Raw genomic sequence first — 17,607 nt, forward strand, 5'->3', positions numbered from 1 at the left:
AATTAAGGTATTACTTAAAGGACAAAATTATATCACACAAGTAAAATGTATATACATGTACTTATATAGTCCCTAGATTTGTTGCTTAGGAGCAACAAAACCTGAATAGCAGTAAGCATGCTTAGCAGCAGATCTTGATTTCTAAAAAACTATCCTCCTTGGAGAAACAGCTGATTCCAAGGCTGAGGCAGGGAAAGTAAAAGATGACCCTGAAACATCTTGTTCCAGAAAACATGAAAGTGCTCAAAGACTGATGGGTACATGTCAAAAGGACACAGAAACCTGCTCGAAGAGGCTTCTAATGGCCCACTTTGAGAAAAAGTGAGCATCGAAACAAATAATGATAGTAACAGATGATAATGCTGAGTAAAACACAAATCTGTGAGTCCATACTGATATAAATAAAAGAATAAATTTAACTTTGACAAAGAACAGGAATGTATGTAGCCCCAAAATACCTTCATGCAATGCAGTTATTAATTACAAAGAGAAAGAGAGTAACTATACAGTGAAGTATGGTAGATGCCACCTTAATCAAGTGTTCAAGTTAACATCATCAGTAATGAGATAAATCAAAATCAGGTGCCACCTGATTGAATAAAGAGAACAACACAGCATCACTTCCATGATATTCCTGCCAAAGATGCACAACCTGAATCTAATTATGAGGAAAGATCAGAGAAACCCAACTTGGGGACCATTCTACAAAATATCTGGCTTGTAATCTTCCAAAGTGTGAAGGTCATGAGAGTCAAGGAACTTTTCTGACTGAAAGAGATTAAAGAGATATGAAAACTAATGTGTCAATATTAATTTGTTGGCAACGTAACTCTCGACTGAGAAAAATCAAAGCTCTTTGTACTGTGTTTGAAATTTTCTATAAATCTGAGATTGTTTCAAAATTTAAAGTGTATTTTAAAAATCAAAGCAGTGAATATTAAGAGATTTCTTAAACTGTATTGCTATAAAGGCTGAGTTTTCCAACACTATATTGACACTTTACAGGTATTTCAGAATAGGTCCAAATTTTGTTTTTGTCTGAATATCTCCTTTGAACCTTGTATCATTATATTAGGCATTAGACAGCTGACAAAAGTATTATGTAAAGAGAAAAATAATTCCTCCCATTAATTCTGAGGAATATATTTGGATTGAATATATTCCCATTAATTCTGAGGAATATATATTGATATTGATATTTGGATTGATAAGCAAAAACAAGGCTCTCTGTCCCAACTGAATTTATAAATGGAAAACATTTTTAAACTAACATATGACCTACATGTCCCTCTCAAAACTTGAATATCCCATGAGAGGAAAAAAAAAGACTCTCACTTTACATAAAGGCACATACATAGAACTTTATCCTGGTGCATTACTGTAATATAGTGCTAGAATGAACACACCCACCATATTATAAGATGAGGTAGAGTTAGGTATTAGCAAGCAACATGAGGCAGAAAACAAATTAATAATAATTTGATGTAATTTACCAATTTATTCTCCCCTGCAGACTTCAACTTCTCCTGCAGTTTCATGGTGGTCTGTCGGATCCTTTCTATCTCCTCCTGCTGTTTAAGAATCAGTTGTCTTTCCTTCCGAGCTGCCTTGTTGGCTTCCTGAAGACGTTTAATTTCTGCCTAAAGTTTACAGAGTTAGGTGAGGGATTGAAATTTGGAGCAGACAAGTCCAAAATAATATTTTAAAAAGAAAATCCAATCATCACATATATCAAAAATAAATACATACAGCATTTCAAGATAAAAATAATAATACTGAAAAAATTTTAAGCAGTGGAGGAGGAAAAAAAGTCACATAACTCCATCACTCTAAAATAATTTAACATGATTCCTTAATTCAAATAATTATAATTACAGTCTGATAATTTCATATCCCTTTTAAAAACTTAACATACCCTTCATATTTTTCCATAGTGCCATTTAGCCTTTACATTTATTTGTTTAATAATTGCATATCAAGTAAACTAATTAATGTAACCATTATTCTATTGCTAAACTCCATTCCAAATTATGCTTTAATGCCTATAAATTGTTTCATACTATGGATTAGTTCTTTAGGAGAGATTCCAAAAAGTAGGACAAACAAGTCAAAGAGAATGAATGATTTTATGGCCCTTAGAACAGTTTCTAAAATTGCTTTCAGAAAAGAATTTTCTGAATTTTCTCCACATAAAATGCCACCAGAAACATTTAAGACTACATTGCACCAAACTCTCTCCACACAGGATAGTATTGTTTTCTTTTGCTAACAGTGGGCAAAAAATGATACACTTCACTGTTAATAATAAAATTTAACAGACTGTTCATTTTTTTCATAAATTTGTTGTAATGTTTTCTTGTCAATAAAGTAAGCATAATAAAGATATTAATAACTTGTTACAATTTATTTAAATCATGTTTGAGAGATTTTTTAAACTATCTGAAAATGCAGAAAAGTGCACAATAAACATCTAATTCCAAAATCTCAAATTAACAATTATTAATACTCTGTCATATTTTCTCTTAGTCCTTAATTTCATAAAGAAATAAAAGATTACAGATAACACCAGTCTACAATTTCCTGCCCCAACTCCCTAGAGGTAACCACTATCATGGTATATATCCTTCCATGGTATACATCCTTTTAAAATTCTTCTACAGGGCTTCCCTGGTGGCGCAGTGGTTGAGGGTCCACCTGCCGATGCAGGGGACATGGGTTCGTGCCCCGGTCCGGGAAGATCCCACATGCCACGGAGCGGCTGGGTCCGTGAGCCATGGCCACTGAGCCTGTGCGTCCGGAGCCTGTGCTCCGCGACAGGCGAGGCCACAGCAGTGAGAGGCCCGCGTACCATACACACAAAAAAATAATAAAATAAAATAAAATAAAATTCTTCTACAAATATTTGTACTTACCTGTAAAAATATATATGCTGTTTGGTTTGTATGTTTTAAAATATTTTATAAGTAATATCATACATATATTTTTTCAATCTTGCTTTATTTACTAAACATTTATGTTTAGTAAATAAAGCAAGATTTATTTTTATAAATAAAAATAAATATGTCTCCATGTTGATTTGCCCCTAAATGCTGCATAAATTTACACTGGAGGTATACAGATTTCATGTATCTATTACCTCTATGGTTAGATAAGGTTGTTGTCTACTATTACAAACAATACTATAATCAATAGCCTTATACTTTTTGCCTCCTTGGGCACGTGTATGAATTCCTCTCAAGCACCAGTTCTCGAAGTATGGTCCAAGGACCCTTGAAGCTTCCTAAGATCCCTTCTGGAGACTCTCAGGGTCAAACTATCTTCATAATACTAAGACATTATTTGCCTTTTCACTCTCATTCTCTCATGAGTGTACAATGGCATTTATTCACACTTTGAAGAAAATACCTGTATTTTCCAAAACAAACAAAATTAGTGAAAATAGTATGTAGATGTTTGCAGATCTCTTTACTGTCTGGCTTGGTTTTTTTTTTTTTTTTTTTTGGTTTGGGTTTGTTTTTTTTAATTGAAGCATAGTTGATTTATAATACTGTGTTAGGGCTTCCCTGGTGGCGCAGTGGTTGAGAATCCGCCTGCCGATGCAGGAGACACGGGTTCGTGCCCTGGTCCGGGAAGATCCCACATGCCCCGGAGCAACTAAGCCCGTGAGCCATGGCCGCTAGGCCTGCGCGTCCGGAGCCTGTGCTCCGCAACGGGAGAGGCCACAACAGTGAGAGGCCCGCATACCGCAAAAAAAAATAAAATAAAATAAAATATAATACTGTGTTAGTCTCAGGTGTAGAGCAAAGTGATTCAGTTATACACTAGTTTTTTTTCAGATTATTTTCCATTACAGGTTATTATAAGATATTGAATATTGTTCCCTATGCTATACAGTAAATCCTTGTTGCTTACCTATTTTATGTATAGTAGTTTGTATCTGTCAATCCCATACTACTAAATTATCCCTCCCCATCTCCGTGGCTTGGTTATTTTTAAACACCATGCATTGCTCATTTGGAAAATGTTTAGTTCACTCAGTTATGCAGATCTTCCAAATGTTCACATATTTCATTATACAATCCCAAATCACATTTATTAATATCACTGTGATCTCAAAAAAAATTCTTTTAGTATTAGGAGGTAGACAGAAATTTTTCAAAATTCTGACATTTGCTTGCAAGTTTGAACCTTATCATTGGCAACAAACACTGTCAATTGCCTTCTTTGAAGTGACAAGCACACTTTGTTCATTTTTGAGAAAATGACTATCAAATACCCTAATGTGAACAAACATAGTTTGTCTCTGAATAACTCTTTCAATTAAAAATGGTATTCCATGAAAAACCTGGCTAGCTCAGCTTGCAATTCAAACTACACAAATGCTTTCCCATGAGTTAATCACCGTCCTCTTCTATCTAGGAAAAGTGCTTAGTTGTGGGCTTCCCATTCCTGTCACGGAGAATATGAAAACAACAAGTATGCAGAGATCAACACAATAAAATTAATAATTTTTACTACTTAATCAGGACATTCTTTAGTAGAACTAGATTTTTTTTGCTGCAAGTATGTGGCAGTGGAAGATATAATGACTACTAGTAGTTTGGTGCCCCTGCCCTGATCTGTGCTAAGGCACCAGCAGTTTTACCACCATTGTTTTTGCACCATTTAGTGCAAATGTCAACACATAAAAAGGGCAAATTCACATCTCACTATCCTTATGAAAATAGTATCTCCCTGACCCATGAAAAGGTCTCAGGGATCCCCAGAGCTCTACAGAACACCTTTTGAAAACTGTTACTAGCTTAGGCCTGAGTTTCTAAACCAATTAATGTATAGTTTCACCCAATCCAAGCCTAGAAGAAAAGATTTTTTTCAAGGGGTTCTAAGGGGAAAGTGTTTGCATCTCTCTTAAGAATAAGCCATAAGGTTGTACAAGTAAACTGTTCACTTTAAAATGGTTAATGGTGGGATTTCCCTGGTGGTTCAGTGGGTATGACTCCGCACTCCCAATGCAGGGGCCCCGGATTCAATCCCTGGTCAGGGAACTAGATTCCACATGCATGCTACAATTAAGAGCCTGCATGCCACAACTAAGAAACCCACATACTGCAACTAAGACCCAGCACAGCCTAAATAAATATTTAATAAATAAATAAATAAATTTTAAAAATGGTTAATGGTATATTCATTTTTAAATGGTTATTTTAAGTTATGTGAACTTCACCTCAAAAAATAAAAAGAATAAGGAAAATATGTTCCTGTTGGATACAGTTGTGCAAAGATATGTGGCCAAATTCCTCATAGCCATCTCACTACATGTCAAAATAATCCCTACTGACACAACTGCAGTAAGTATCTCAGTACATATATCCTCACACTCTGGTGCTTTTACTCCTAGAAGGCAACTTTCTAGGGGTAGGTGTGAGACAGGCCTGGGGCCTGGGAACCTTTGCTGCAATGCTGCAAAGCTTGCACCTGGACACACCTCCCTTAAGCTATAAATACAAAGAAACTATATGGGACTAAAAATAACTGTGTGCATGCTAGGGCAAATTCTGGACCCAAAAGATACAAAGAGACCAAAAACACCAACTGCCACTTTTGAAGAGCCTGGAGCAAAAGCAGGGTGCTGTGCACACCCCTGCACACAGCACCACCTAAGGGGTGGGCAAACCACCTAAGCCGCCCCTCCAGCAGACCCCTGGACACACCCCTACCCTCACCTCACATAAGGAACCAGCTCTTCCGCCCCCAGAAAGCGAGCAAGCAAGGGAACCTATTGTTTGTTCTCACTCCACCCTGCTACAGCAGGGGCCCCAATAAAGCCTTGACTGAATTTCTTGTCTGGCCTCTGATCAATTTCTATTGATTAAGGAGGCCAAGAACCCTGGTCTGTAACAGCTAGTTGGATCAAAGAGTATTTTTTGCACATTTACTCAAAAAGCATTCTGGCTTACCATAAACATAGTATGCAGAAAAATTAGTCACTCAAACCCCCACCACTGGGATTGAACAGTTTGCCACATTTGTTTCAAATCTCTGTTTCAAAATTAAATCATTAGAGATAAAACTAAACTCTATGCCAATCTCTTTTTCCATTTTCCTCTCCAGAAGTATATCATCCCTAAATGTGCTGTGTACTTTTGATGCATGAGTGATTCCATGGAACATATATTACTAATTGGTGACTTTTAAAAATTTACAAGAATGGTATCATATTGTACATATTCTTTTGCATCTTGTTTTTCTGTAATAACTAATATTATGATTAAAAAAAAGAAAACTGGGGTTTTCCCTGGTGGCGCAGTGGTTGTGAGTCCACCTGCCGATGCAGAGGACACGGGTTTGTGCCCCAGTCCAGGAAGATCCCACATGCCGCGGAGCAGCTAGGCCTGTGAGCCATGGCCGCTGAGCCTGTGCGTCCTGACACTGTGCTCCGCAACAGGAGAGGCCACAACAGTGAGAGGCCCGCGTACCACAAAAAGAAAAACAACAAACAAACAAAAAACTTTTGGCCTCACTGCATGGCATGAGGGATTCTTAGTTCCCCAACCAGGGATCAAACCTGTGCCCCCTGCAGTGGAAGCGCGGAGTCTTAACCACTGGACTGCCAGGATAGTCCCAATATTATGATCTTTGATAAGACCTACTGCTGTCCTGTTCAATACAGTAGTCAATAGCTACATGTAGCTATTTAAATTGAGATTAATTTTAAGTGAAATTAAAATTTCAGTCTCTTGGTTGCACTAGCCACATTTTAAGTACTCAAAAGGTGCATGTAGGGACTTGCCTAGTGGTCCAGTGGGTAAGACTCCACGCTCCCAATGCAGGGGGCTGAGTTCTATCCCTGGTCAGGGAACGAGATCCTGCATGCATGCCGCCACTAAGAGTTAGCATGCCACAACTAAAAAGATCCCGCGTGCCACAACTAAGACCCAGTGCAGCCAAAATAAATAAATAAATATGTTTTAAAAAGCTACATGTGGCTAGTAGCTACTGTATTGGAGAGCAGAGATACAGAACATTACCATTATTAAACAGTTCTTATATTTAATGCATTCTTTTTTCCTGCAGTGTTACATTTTCTTGCAAAAATATGCCCTGGTTCATCTATTCTCTTACTGAAGAAATAGCTTCCACTTTTCCCTATTAGTTTCCCTATTAGTTTTATATATATATATATATATATATATATATATATATAACTAATTTACCTAGTTATAGTCAAACTGCTCTGAAAGTCGTTACACCAGTTAACACTCCCACCAGCTACAGAGAACTGCAGTGACAAAAACTGAAGACCTAAGACAGTTAAGTCTTAAACTTAAGTCTTAAGACTTAAGGCTTCAAACTCAGTCTTCACCTCAAAGCATCCGCCAATTCTAAAGCAGCATAGGCAAAAAGGCTAAGGAATTAAGCCAGAAACCTCTCAACAGCAGAGCAGAAATCCCCAACAGTCTCTTGAGCTGGTAAAAAAGGTTAACCTGGTTTTCAACTGAGATCCCTGCGGGGTCACAACCAAGCATTAATGCAAAGCAGAAGTAGACTGAGGCTTACCAAGTCTGCAACCCAATGCCAACCCAGCTCAGCCCCTGAGTGGAATAAAGTGAACAGCTGACCACTCTAACTGCATAGAAGAGGAAAGGATAAATCCTCTCTAGGGGAAGATAACATCATCTGGAGCCTTTGCAGTTATTTATACACAGTGTCCAGCATTCAATAAAAAAAATTAGTAGGCATCTTAAGAAAAAGGGTCATATGATAATAAAAAACAAAAACAGACAATAGTAGCAGACACAAAAGATGTCCAAATGATAGAGTTAGCAGATAAGGAAGTTAAAATAACTATGAATAATGTGTTCAAAAAATAACAGAAAAAGGTCAAAAAACAGATGAAAAGGTAGAGAATTTCAACAAGAATTAAAATCTATAAAAAAGAACAAAACAGATATTATAGAACTAAAAAAGAAATCAAATTAAGAACTCACTGGATAGATTTAACAGTACACATCACGGTGCAGAAGGTATAACTAACGAATTCAAAGACAGGTCAATAAAAACTTTCCAAACAGAAGCACAGTGGGTTTTTGTTGTAGTTGATGATGTTGTTGCCATGGTTGTTTTACTGTTTTAAAGAATGACATTAAAACAAAACAGAGCAGAACAGAGACGTGGTAAATTGTCCAAAGGTCTAATGTTTGTCTACTTGGAGCCTCTGAAGGAAAGGAATGAGAGAATAGGACAAAAAGCAACACCTGAAGAGATAATTTTCAAAAACTGATGAAATACTACAAAAACAGATTCAAGAAGCTCTGCAAACTCTAAATAGTATCAGTGCAAAAGAAACCACACCTAGGCAAATCATAGTAAATCTACTGAAAAATCAAAGACAAATTTTTATTTATTTTTTATTTTTATTTTTTGGCCACACCACACAGCTGGTGGGATCTTAGTTCTCCAACCAGGGATTGAACCCGGACCCTGGCACTGAAAGCACCGAGTCCTAACCACTGGACTGCCAGGGAGTTCCTCTTAGGGCAAAGTTTTGAAAAAACTATTAAGTAATATTTCAATATATAACTCAAATGATTAAGTTCACAGATCATCCAACACAGTAGCTATTACCTGAAAACAGGTCAATAAAGGAAAAGAAAACTAGAATCTATTAAATACTTACCAGGCAATGTGAAACAGATTTTACATATGTTACCTCATTTAATCCTCACAACCACCATATGAAATAAAATCTCACTCCAACAGATAAGGAAACTAAGTCTCAGAGAGTTACTTAAACTTGACCATAAATACGCATTTGCAACTGACGAAGCTGGAAATCAAATAATAACAACTAATATTTATTGAGCACTTACCTTTGTGCCAAGGTTTGTTCTAAGTTATTATATGTATTAACTCATTTAGTCCTCTTAACAACCCTACAAAGAATGTTATCATTATTACGCTCGGTTTATAAATAAGAAAACTGAAGAAAAGAGAAGTTAAGTAACTTTCCAAGATTATAAAACTAATAATTGGAAGGTTTGGGATTTTAATCTAGGCAATCTGACTCTAGAGCCTGAATTCTTTTTTTTTTTTTTTTTTTTTTTTTTTTTGTGGTACACGGGCCTCTCATTGTTGTGGCCTCTCCCATTGTGGAGCACAGGCTCCGGACGCGCAGGCTCAGCGGCCATGGCTCACGGGCCCAGCCGCTCCGTGGCATGTGGGATCTTCCCAGACTGGGGCACGAACCCGTGTCCCCTGCATTGGCAGGCGGACTCTCAACCACTTCGCCACCAGGGAAGCCCTAGAGCCTGAATTCTTAACCACTACACCACGCTGCCTCTCCAGGATACAAATGCCAGGTCTTTCTGAGTCCATTAAGCCAATATATTTGTCCATTTGTAATTCATATGTCTTGAAAATCTATTTGGGGAAACAGTGACTAAAAAATTAATCCAATTAGACTCACAAACATCTTAGTTTTAAAAATATGCATATTAAAGCACAACTTTATTTTACATAGTAAATGAAGGCAGGTCTTACTCTATATTGTATTCAGTTAGCAGTGAAACACAACCCTAATTTAGGAGAAATACGATAGGTCACTAAGCAACTCCTGTAATTATAGTAGTAGGCATCAACAGTGGTAAATATCAACTAAATCTCCTTTAATGTGATAGTAAGAAAAAGAGATTAGGCAAAATAATAGATTCCACAATCTAACTTGTCACCTTACGTTCTCTTAAAGGAGTGTTTTTCCTAACATACCTTTTCTTGCTGCAACCTTAAGAGCAAACCACGTTGTTTCTTTCGGAGTGGGGGCATTTTATCATCTTCTCCTTTATCTCGTAGATGTCTGCAATTATTCCCATTGAGACAAAGATTAGATTAAATTTCTATTCTAATGTCAAGAATTCTCAACCACTAACAAATCTCTAACCCATTTAACATTTTCAAATGTGGGAAATGGTTGCTGCATGCAGCAACTCCTAACCCAACAAATATTTTATTGGATATATGATATATGCAAACCGTAGACTATGTCCTTTAAAGATAAAATAGCTTTGAGAAATTTATAACATAGTAAAGGAATTAAGTATAAAATAACAATATAAGAGTCAGTTAAGTGATAAAAGAGAAATGCAAAGAAAATGTTATATGTTTAGGATGTCTTGAAAGCAACACGATTCAAGGATGACTGCCGTATTTCTAGCTTGAGAAACTGGGTTGATCAAATTAAATTAGATGAGGAAACAAAAACATCTTTAAAAACAAGGCATTTCCTTTTCATCAAAGGAGAAATCGAACAGTCAAAACTATGTTCACTGAAAGAACTTACTTTTTCTGATGCTCTAGCCAGGCTAATTCAGCTTTAGTTTTCTCCTTCAAGGCCTTTTCACGGAGACGCAGGAGTGAAGACTGGTGAGCTGCTCTCATTTCCTCTTCTTTCATATACTGTCTAACCATCTCCATAGTAAATTTAGAAAAGCTGTCTTGTCCTCCTGAGAATGGCATGCTCAGCTCCTGAGTTAGAGAGTTTATGTCGTGTTTATCACCATCTAAACCTTTTGGAACTTAATTAACTTCATTAAAAGAGGTATCCACTTATAAAAATAAATTATGTATGTAAAAAGGCTGCCAACCACGTAAGAGAACATTCTTCAAAAAAAAGAAGGCATGTGAAAGCCAGTAACATTCATCTAATTTATTCACCCAATAACATTTTAACAAACTACTATAAGCCAGGTACTGTCCCATGGGTGTAAAGCTGGGTAAGAATTTGCCGCTGTTATTCAAAAGGCTTACAATTTAATAAAAAGAAAGATATAAATGAAAATTTTTTAATGGAATACAGTGTTGTAAGGGTGAAGTAAGTGAAAAAGCTAAAGACATAACTTTGGCTCAGATCCTCAAAAGCCTTATATATCATTCCAAGGAATAAGTTTGTAAGCTACTTTATAAGGGAAGCAAAGCCAGATTCTATACCAAAAATATCACATAAAATTGATATCTCAGGAAAATCATTCTGGTAGTTGACAACTGAGTTCAAGTACAAAATAATTCCTCATACCTTTGAGAGAACATATCCACAACTATTTATGAAGTATCTCCACAGGTAAACTGAAACACACCTTGGCAGAGGACAGTGTAGTCTTTTCTGGGGAAGTTTCTTCATCAGAGTCATCATGATGGCCTCTTTTCTTTTCCATGTTAAATCTGCGATGACTCTCAGAAGGTAGTAAAGATCGAAATGATCTTTCTTCTATTTCATCTTCTGTCATGGATTCATCAAATTTCAGGGAATACTCTGTTGCAACAGAAGTTGAATCTATAATAAAAGAATATGGAGCAAGTAGATTTTATCATTGTAACAGTTTTCAATAGATATTCAATTAGTAGCCATGAATAGCTTCCAATATTTTAGCAATTATGAATAATAATGCCACAAATATTAGCGTATAGATTTTTGTGTGTACGTAAGTTTTCAGATCACTTGGGCAAATACCTAGGCATGTGATTGCTGGGTCATTATAAAATGCTGTGTAAATGTCTTCCAGCGGCGTTGTGCCATTGTGCGTTCTCATCAGTGATGAATTCAAGTTCCTGTTGCTCAGCATCCTTGCCACCAATTTGTTGTTATTTTGGATTTTAGCTATTCCAACAGGCAAGTTACAGTATCTCATTGAGATTTTAATTTTCACTTCCCTATAAATATATGATATTGAAGACCTTTCCCATGTCTATGTGCCATTTGTATATTTTCTTCAACAAAGTGTGTGTGTTCAGCTCTTTTGCGTATTTTTTAATTGGGTTGCTGATTTTCCTGATGAGCTTTAAGAGTCCTTTATATATTCTGGATATAAGTCTTTTATCCAATGTGATTTACAAATATTTTCTAACAGTCTGTGGCTTTTCATTCTCTTAATAATGTCTCTTACAGAGCAGAAATTTTTAATTTTTAACAAAGTGTACCTTATCAATTTTTTCCTTCATGGATTGTACTTTTGGTGTTGTACCTAAGAAATCATTGCCAACAAAAGTGACCTAGATTTTCCCATTTTCTTCTTCATACAAGTTTTTTAATGTTTTAATTTCTTTGGATTTTGGTTGCTCCATGAATTCTAGCCACCTTAGCTTTCTTGAAGGATAGGCATGTTCACAGCTGCATAGCCCTATTGTCCCATCCCACAGAATCCCAGAAGTCTGAAAGCTTTCCTATATTTCATCCTGTTTCTTGCCCTTTAGTCCAAACTGGCTGTATCTCTGCTAGTATAACCCCATCTCTGTGCCTGGCTTCTGCTGAACATGCTGAGATGGCTGATTAAATCCATGGGTAATGTCTTTAGGAAGTAACTGTCCAGTCACACCCTTGGTGTTCTCTCCAGAACTCACTTTCTCATTTTAAAAAATATGGATAGCCTGAGAATTTTCCAAATCTTCAAATTCTGGCTCCTTTTTGCTGAATAATTCCTTCAGTTTATTTCTTCTCTCACATTTTACTATAAGCAGTAAGAAGAAACTAGGCTATGCCTTCAACATTTTACTTAGAAATCTCCTCAGCTAAATATCCAAGGTCATCACTTTTAACTTCCACTTTCCACAAAACACGAGAACAAGTTCAGTCAAGTTCTTTGCCACTTTATAACAAGGACTGCCTATCTTCCAGTTTCCAATAACATGTTCCTCATTTCCACCTTTATTGGACTTCATCGTAATCATCTTTAATGACCATATTCCTACCAACAATCTCTGCAAGGCAGTGTAGGCTTCTTCTCGCATGAACCTCAAAACTCTTCTATCCTTTACTCGTCATCCAGTTCCAAAGCAACTGCTACACTTTTAGTATTTGTTATAGCATCACCCCAACTTCTAGGTACCAACATCTGTATTAATCAGCTAGGGCTGCCATAACTATAGACTACCATATCCCTGTATTATATTCACTATAAAATTTACAGAAAAGATTTTTAAAGGATGAAAAAATTTTAAATTTAAATATTTTCTTCTTACACTCCAAAGACTGTCTTGCCCATCCTGCTTTGAAGACTATGGTTCTAGACTATCAATCAAAAGCACTACTTAATGACCAGTTATTTAAAAAATAAATCTAGAATGGAGGCTATAAATTTACCAACTTAATGTCTTAAAGGTGCCATTTGTTGCCAGATTCTGTTTTCTTTGCTATATTATTTACTACCCATGATTTGATAGGAGTACTGCTTTAATTTATGATCCAGGAAAAGTAATGAATTTTAATCTATTTAACATATCTGATGTTCTCATTTATAAGAAATTGTACCTCATTATATTGTTTAAAATTTAAAGTTCTAATAATGTATTCTCCTTTTTATGATCATGTTACACATCTACAATAGGATAAAAGTAATTTTTTTCAGTACTGAGTATATATTCCATTCACATGCATGGTCACCTAGATTTAGTCTTGCCTCCCCTCAGAATCAAGACACACAACCATGTAAAATATTAGCAAGTTTACTACTGGCATGCTGTATGGCCTTCAAACAGTTTCACCTGAATACATTTAATATCAGACATAAAACCTTGTCTAATTATATTAATTAGTTCAGTCACAAATATCTCAAAGGGTTCTGGAAGCCTCCTCAAACGATAATTATACATACATGTACAAAGAAAGTTACCTTTCTCATCGGGAAGAGATGGTACACTATCACTTCGTAGAGAATCATCCACAGCAGTCTGGACCTGTTCATCAATAGAACTCTCCATCTTTTCACCATGAAGTTTCTTCTCATTTTCCTTACAAGATGGAACTGAAGGACTTTCTTGACGGCTGCTACCACTACTACTCCTGTTTAAGGATATTATGGAAACAAACCAGAAAAAAAATAAAGGTAACAAAATAAGGATCATAACTTCAAAGTAAACTTATTTGGCCAAGGAAATGTGCCTTATGATCAAGATATGAAATGATGAAAGATAATATAAAACATAAAAATGCTATGCAGACGTAAGTTTGAGAAGAAACTGTTTCAGGAAAGAGGAGTAGAAGAAAGGAAGGTTTCATTTTTAAATAGTCATAATGGGGAACCACTATTCTCAGGCTATCACTCCCTTTTTTCCTTTCATTTTAAAACCAATCTACTGGGAAAAGAGGCTTCTATCTGCTGTTTCCACTTCCTTACTTTTCATCAACCTCATAATTTATCGCAGTCTGCTTCAATTCCCAACTATTCTACTGGAACGGTTCTTGTAAACTCCACCTAAACTCTAATTGTCAAATCCATTAGATAATTTCTTTTTCTACAACATCAGAGGTATGAACCTCTTATCTCCTTTTTTAAAAGTTCACTAAAGCAAATGTAGTAAAGTGTTAACACTAGGGTAACCTGGATGAAAGATATTTGGGAATTTTATATTATTCTTGCAGTTGTTGTAAGCTTGAAAGCATATCAAAATTAAATGATAAATAAAAGGGTTCTCCTTTCTTATATTCCCTGACCCTACTCTCACCTGCTTCTCTTCCTACCTCCCTAGAATGTTTTCCTGAGTTTCTTTCGCTTCCTTTTAATTTTTCTATCTTTTCTTAAAATGACTGTGCTTCCTAGGGTTTTGGTTTTGGTTCCTCTCTCCTTTATGCTATATACTCTCCTTGGACAATCTTATGCATCTCTATAATTTCAACTGCTATCATTTGGAATGAGCCTCAAATCTGTATCACTAGCTCCACCCTTCCCCTGACTTTAAGCCTCAAGTTTCCAAATGCTTAGTGAACTTGTTTGCAAGTTCAGTGTTTTCCTTCCTCCCTCTTTGTTTTCCTTAATTTATCCATTCACTAAATACAAATATACAGCCAATCATAAGCCAGGTTTTGAGATCCTCTGAATAAGCTATTTCCTCTTGTGACATGCCCTTCCTTCCCTCTCTGCCTAATGAATTCAAGACTCAGTTGAAGTATCATTTCTGCAAATTATTTGTGGACCCCTTCTCCACTCCCAAGGAAGGTGTGTCTCTGTGTTTATACTGTTTTTTTGTGCATATTTCTATGACAGTATTTATCAGAATATTACGCAATTATTTGTCTGGCCTAATAGATGTTTTCAAAAGGATAAATTGTATAATAAAGCTATAAGGTAAAAGACAGAATGCAGGAGACTGCAAGTGCTTTGGAGTCAGTAGGATATGGGGTTAATCTCAATTCTTCCACTTAGCAGTTACACACCAATCATTCACTCAATAAACATGTAGTAGATCGTCTACTATGTGCTAGGCATTTTGTTAAGCTCTGGGGATACAAGAATGACACAGTCTTCATTAGCCTACCAACAGGTGTGGATAAAGATGTGGAAAATTTTTATATACCTGGTGAAAATGTAAAGTGGAGCAGCTGTTTTGGAAAACAGTTTGGCATATCTTCAAGATGTTAAACAGAGTTACTATTATGACCCAGCAATCCTTTTCCTAAGTATATACCCAAGAGAAACAAAAACACATGACCACACAAAAACCTGTACATGAATGTACACAGTGGCACCATTCATAAGAGCCAAAAAGTGGAAACAATCCTAATGTCCGTTAAATGATGGATAATTGTGGGATATCCATGCAGTAGATTATTTGGCTATATAAAGGAATAAAGTACTGATACATGATAGACAAACCTTGAAAACATTATGGTAAGTTAAGTCAAAGAAGCCAGTAGCAAAGAACCACACATTGTATGATGCTATTTATATGAAATGTCCAAAACAGATAAAAATCCATATAAAACAGAAATAGAGAGCAGATTAGCTGTCACCAGAGGCTGGGAAAGGACATAAGAAGTGACTGTTAATGGGTACAGGGTTTCTTTTGGGGATGATGAAAATGAAGCCCTCACAGAACTCCAAGTCTAGTCTACAAGTGATAAGTAAAGGAGTGAGAATATAGAAGGTAGTTAAGGCTGTAATAGTTATACGGAGTGCTGTGGGAGAACACAGAAGGGATCTCTAAAGCAGATGAGGGGTAATATTGATTCTTAAAGGGCAAGTAAAAGTAAACTAAATGAAATGGAGCGGTGAGGGTCCAGAAAGAAGGTACATCATATGTAATGGCACAGAAGACAAAGAGAGCATGGCTCTTTAGAGAAATGGAAGTAGTTAGAACCAGTAGAATACGGTAAGAGGGGAAATGCCAAGTGACAGGGATGGAGATGGACTAAAGGCTCAATAATAAAGGGACTTTCACACTATACTAAGTGGCTCTGAGGAAACACTGAAGGTTTCAAACAGGTAAATAACCAATTGGCTGTAAATTTTAGAAAAATCACTCTGGTTGCCATGTGGTTAATGTATGAAGTGGGGAAAGGTTACAGAACAGGGAAACCTATTAGGAGTCCACTGCAGTAACTCAGATGATGGCCTAAATTAAGTGTCAGCAAAGGTTAAATGAAAGTCATACAGTTCCAGACACAGATAGAGTAAGTACTGAATAACTGTTGGTACTTACCCCACATTAATCTTCATGTTTTTTAGTCTCATGATTTAATTTTTAAATTGAGGTTTTAGTATACTTTGACAATATAGGTATCCTACCTCTAAGAATACTGGAAAGAGGTCTCTAAAACCTTTTAATCCAAGGACAGAACCACAATTGAAAATTATAGATGTTAATACTTGTGCCAAGTACAAGGACAAAGTACTCAATCTTCTTTCATAATGATAAAAATTAGTACATACAGAAATGTCAAAAAATATGGATGTCAGCAGAGCAACATGCTTTGGAGTCAAACTATGGTTCAATTCCTTGGTGTGCCACTAGCTATGTGACCGTGGGTGAGTTTCTTAACATCTCCATGAGGCTCAGTTTCCTTATCTATAAAAAGAGGATAATATCTGTCTTGGAAGATTGTTGTGAAGATTAAATGTAGGAAGAACAACTTATACAGTACTTGTACAATGTAGACTGTCAAGGAATGGTAGCTATATTATTACATGGAACAACTATTTTGTAAATCAGCTAATTAAATGGGGGAAGCCAGAACAGAAAGGAAGATACTATTTCATTTAAAGAAACAAGATTAAGGAATCAAAAAAAAAGCAATGTCTAAGCCATTTATCAGACTTTAATAAATCAAACTCTTTTCACCTTCTATCGCGATTCTTGTATCTTGAAGACTCAGAATAACTATCGTATGAAGGGGAAAACTTCTGATGCTTGGAGTCAAGGGTCCCTTCTTTACTCTGAGAGAGTGGACCAGATTGACTTTTCCTACAAAGAAAATAAACACTGATTAAAACATTTAAAGTCTCAAACAAGAGAAAGATTTTTAAGTACTGCTTAATATTAACATGAGATAAAATCTTGAATGAATAGAAATTATGAAATAACTGTTACAAAGTATTTGAGAAAGAAAGGCATTTGCTCACAGAAAAGTGTACAACACATTAAAGAATATCTTCTATTTATTATGAGAAATAAACACAAATCACCCCAAGTATCAATGAATGTGAATAGAGACTTAAAATCTATGAATCAGAGACAGTCAAAGCGTGATGTAAAAAAATACACATATGGGACTTCCCTGGTGGTGCAGTGGTTAGGAATCTGCCTGCCAGTGCAGGGGACACAGGTTCAAGCCCTGATCTGGGA

At 36.1% G+C, this 17,607-nt stretch overlaps 1 protein-coding gene across 1 annotated transcript in view; it reads right to left on the minus strand.

Moving 5' to 3' along the window:
- CEP350 (centrosomal protein 350) overlaps positions 1 to 17,607 on the minus strand; it is a 139,255-nt gene that overhangs the window by 58,650 nt on the left and 62,998 nt on the right. The window contains exons 22-27 of the mRNA XM_059056093.2: positions 17,104 to 17,226; positions 13,659 to 13,828; positions 11,130 to 11,326; positions 10,337 to 10,521; positions 9,766 to 9,853; positions 1,494 to 1,640 (exon numbers count right to left, since the gene is read on the minus strand). Coding sequence (XP_058912076.1) covers positions 1,494 to 1,640; positions 9,766 to 9,853; positions 10,337 to 10,521; positions 11,130 to 11,326; positions 13,659 to 13,828; positions 17,104 to 17,226 — 910 coding nt within the window. The remainder of the gene's footprint in view (positions 1 to 1,493; positions 1,641 to 9,765; positions 9,854 to 10,336; positions 10,522 to 11,129; positions 11,327 to 13,658; positions 13,829 to 17,103; positions 17,227 to 17,607) is intronic.

Source organism: Kogia breviceps, chromosome 1 (genome assembly GCF_026419965.1).
Source record: "Kogia breviceps isolate mKogBre1 chromosome 1, mKogBre1 haplotype 1, whole genome shotgun sequence".
Taxonomy (NCBI): domain Eukaryota; kingdom Metazoa; phylum Chordata; class Mammalia; order Artiodactyla; family Physeteridae; genus Kogia; species Kogia breviceps.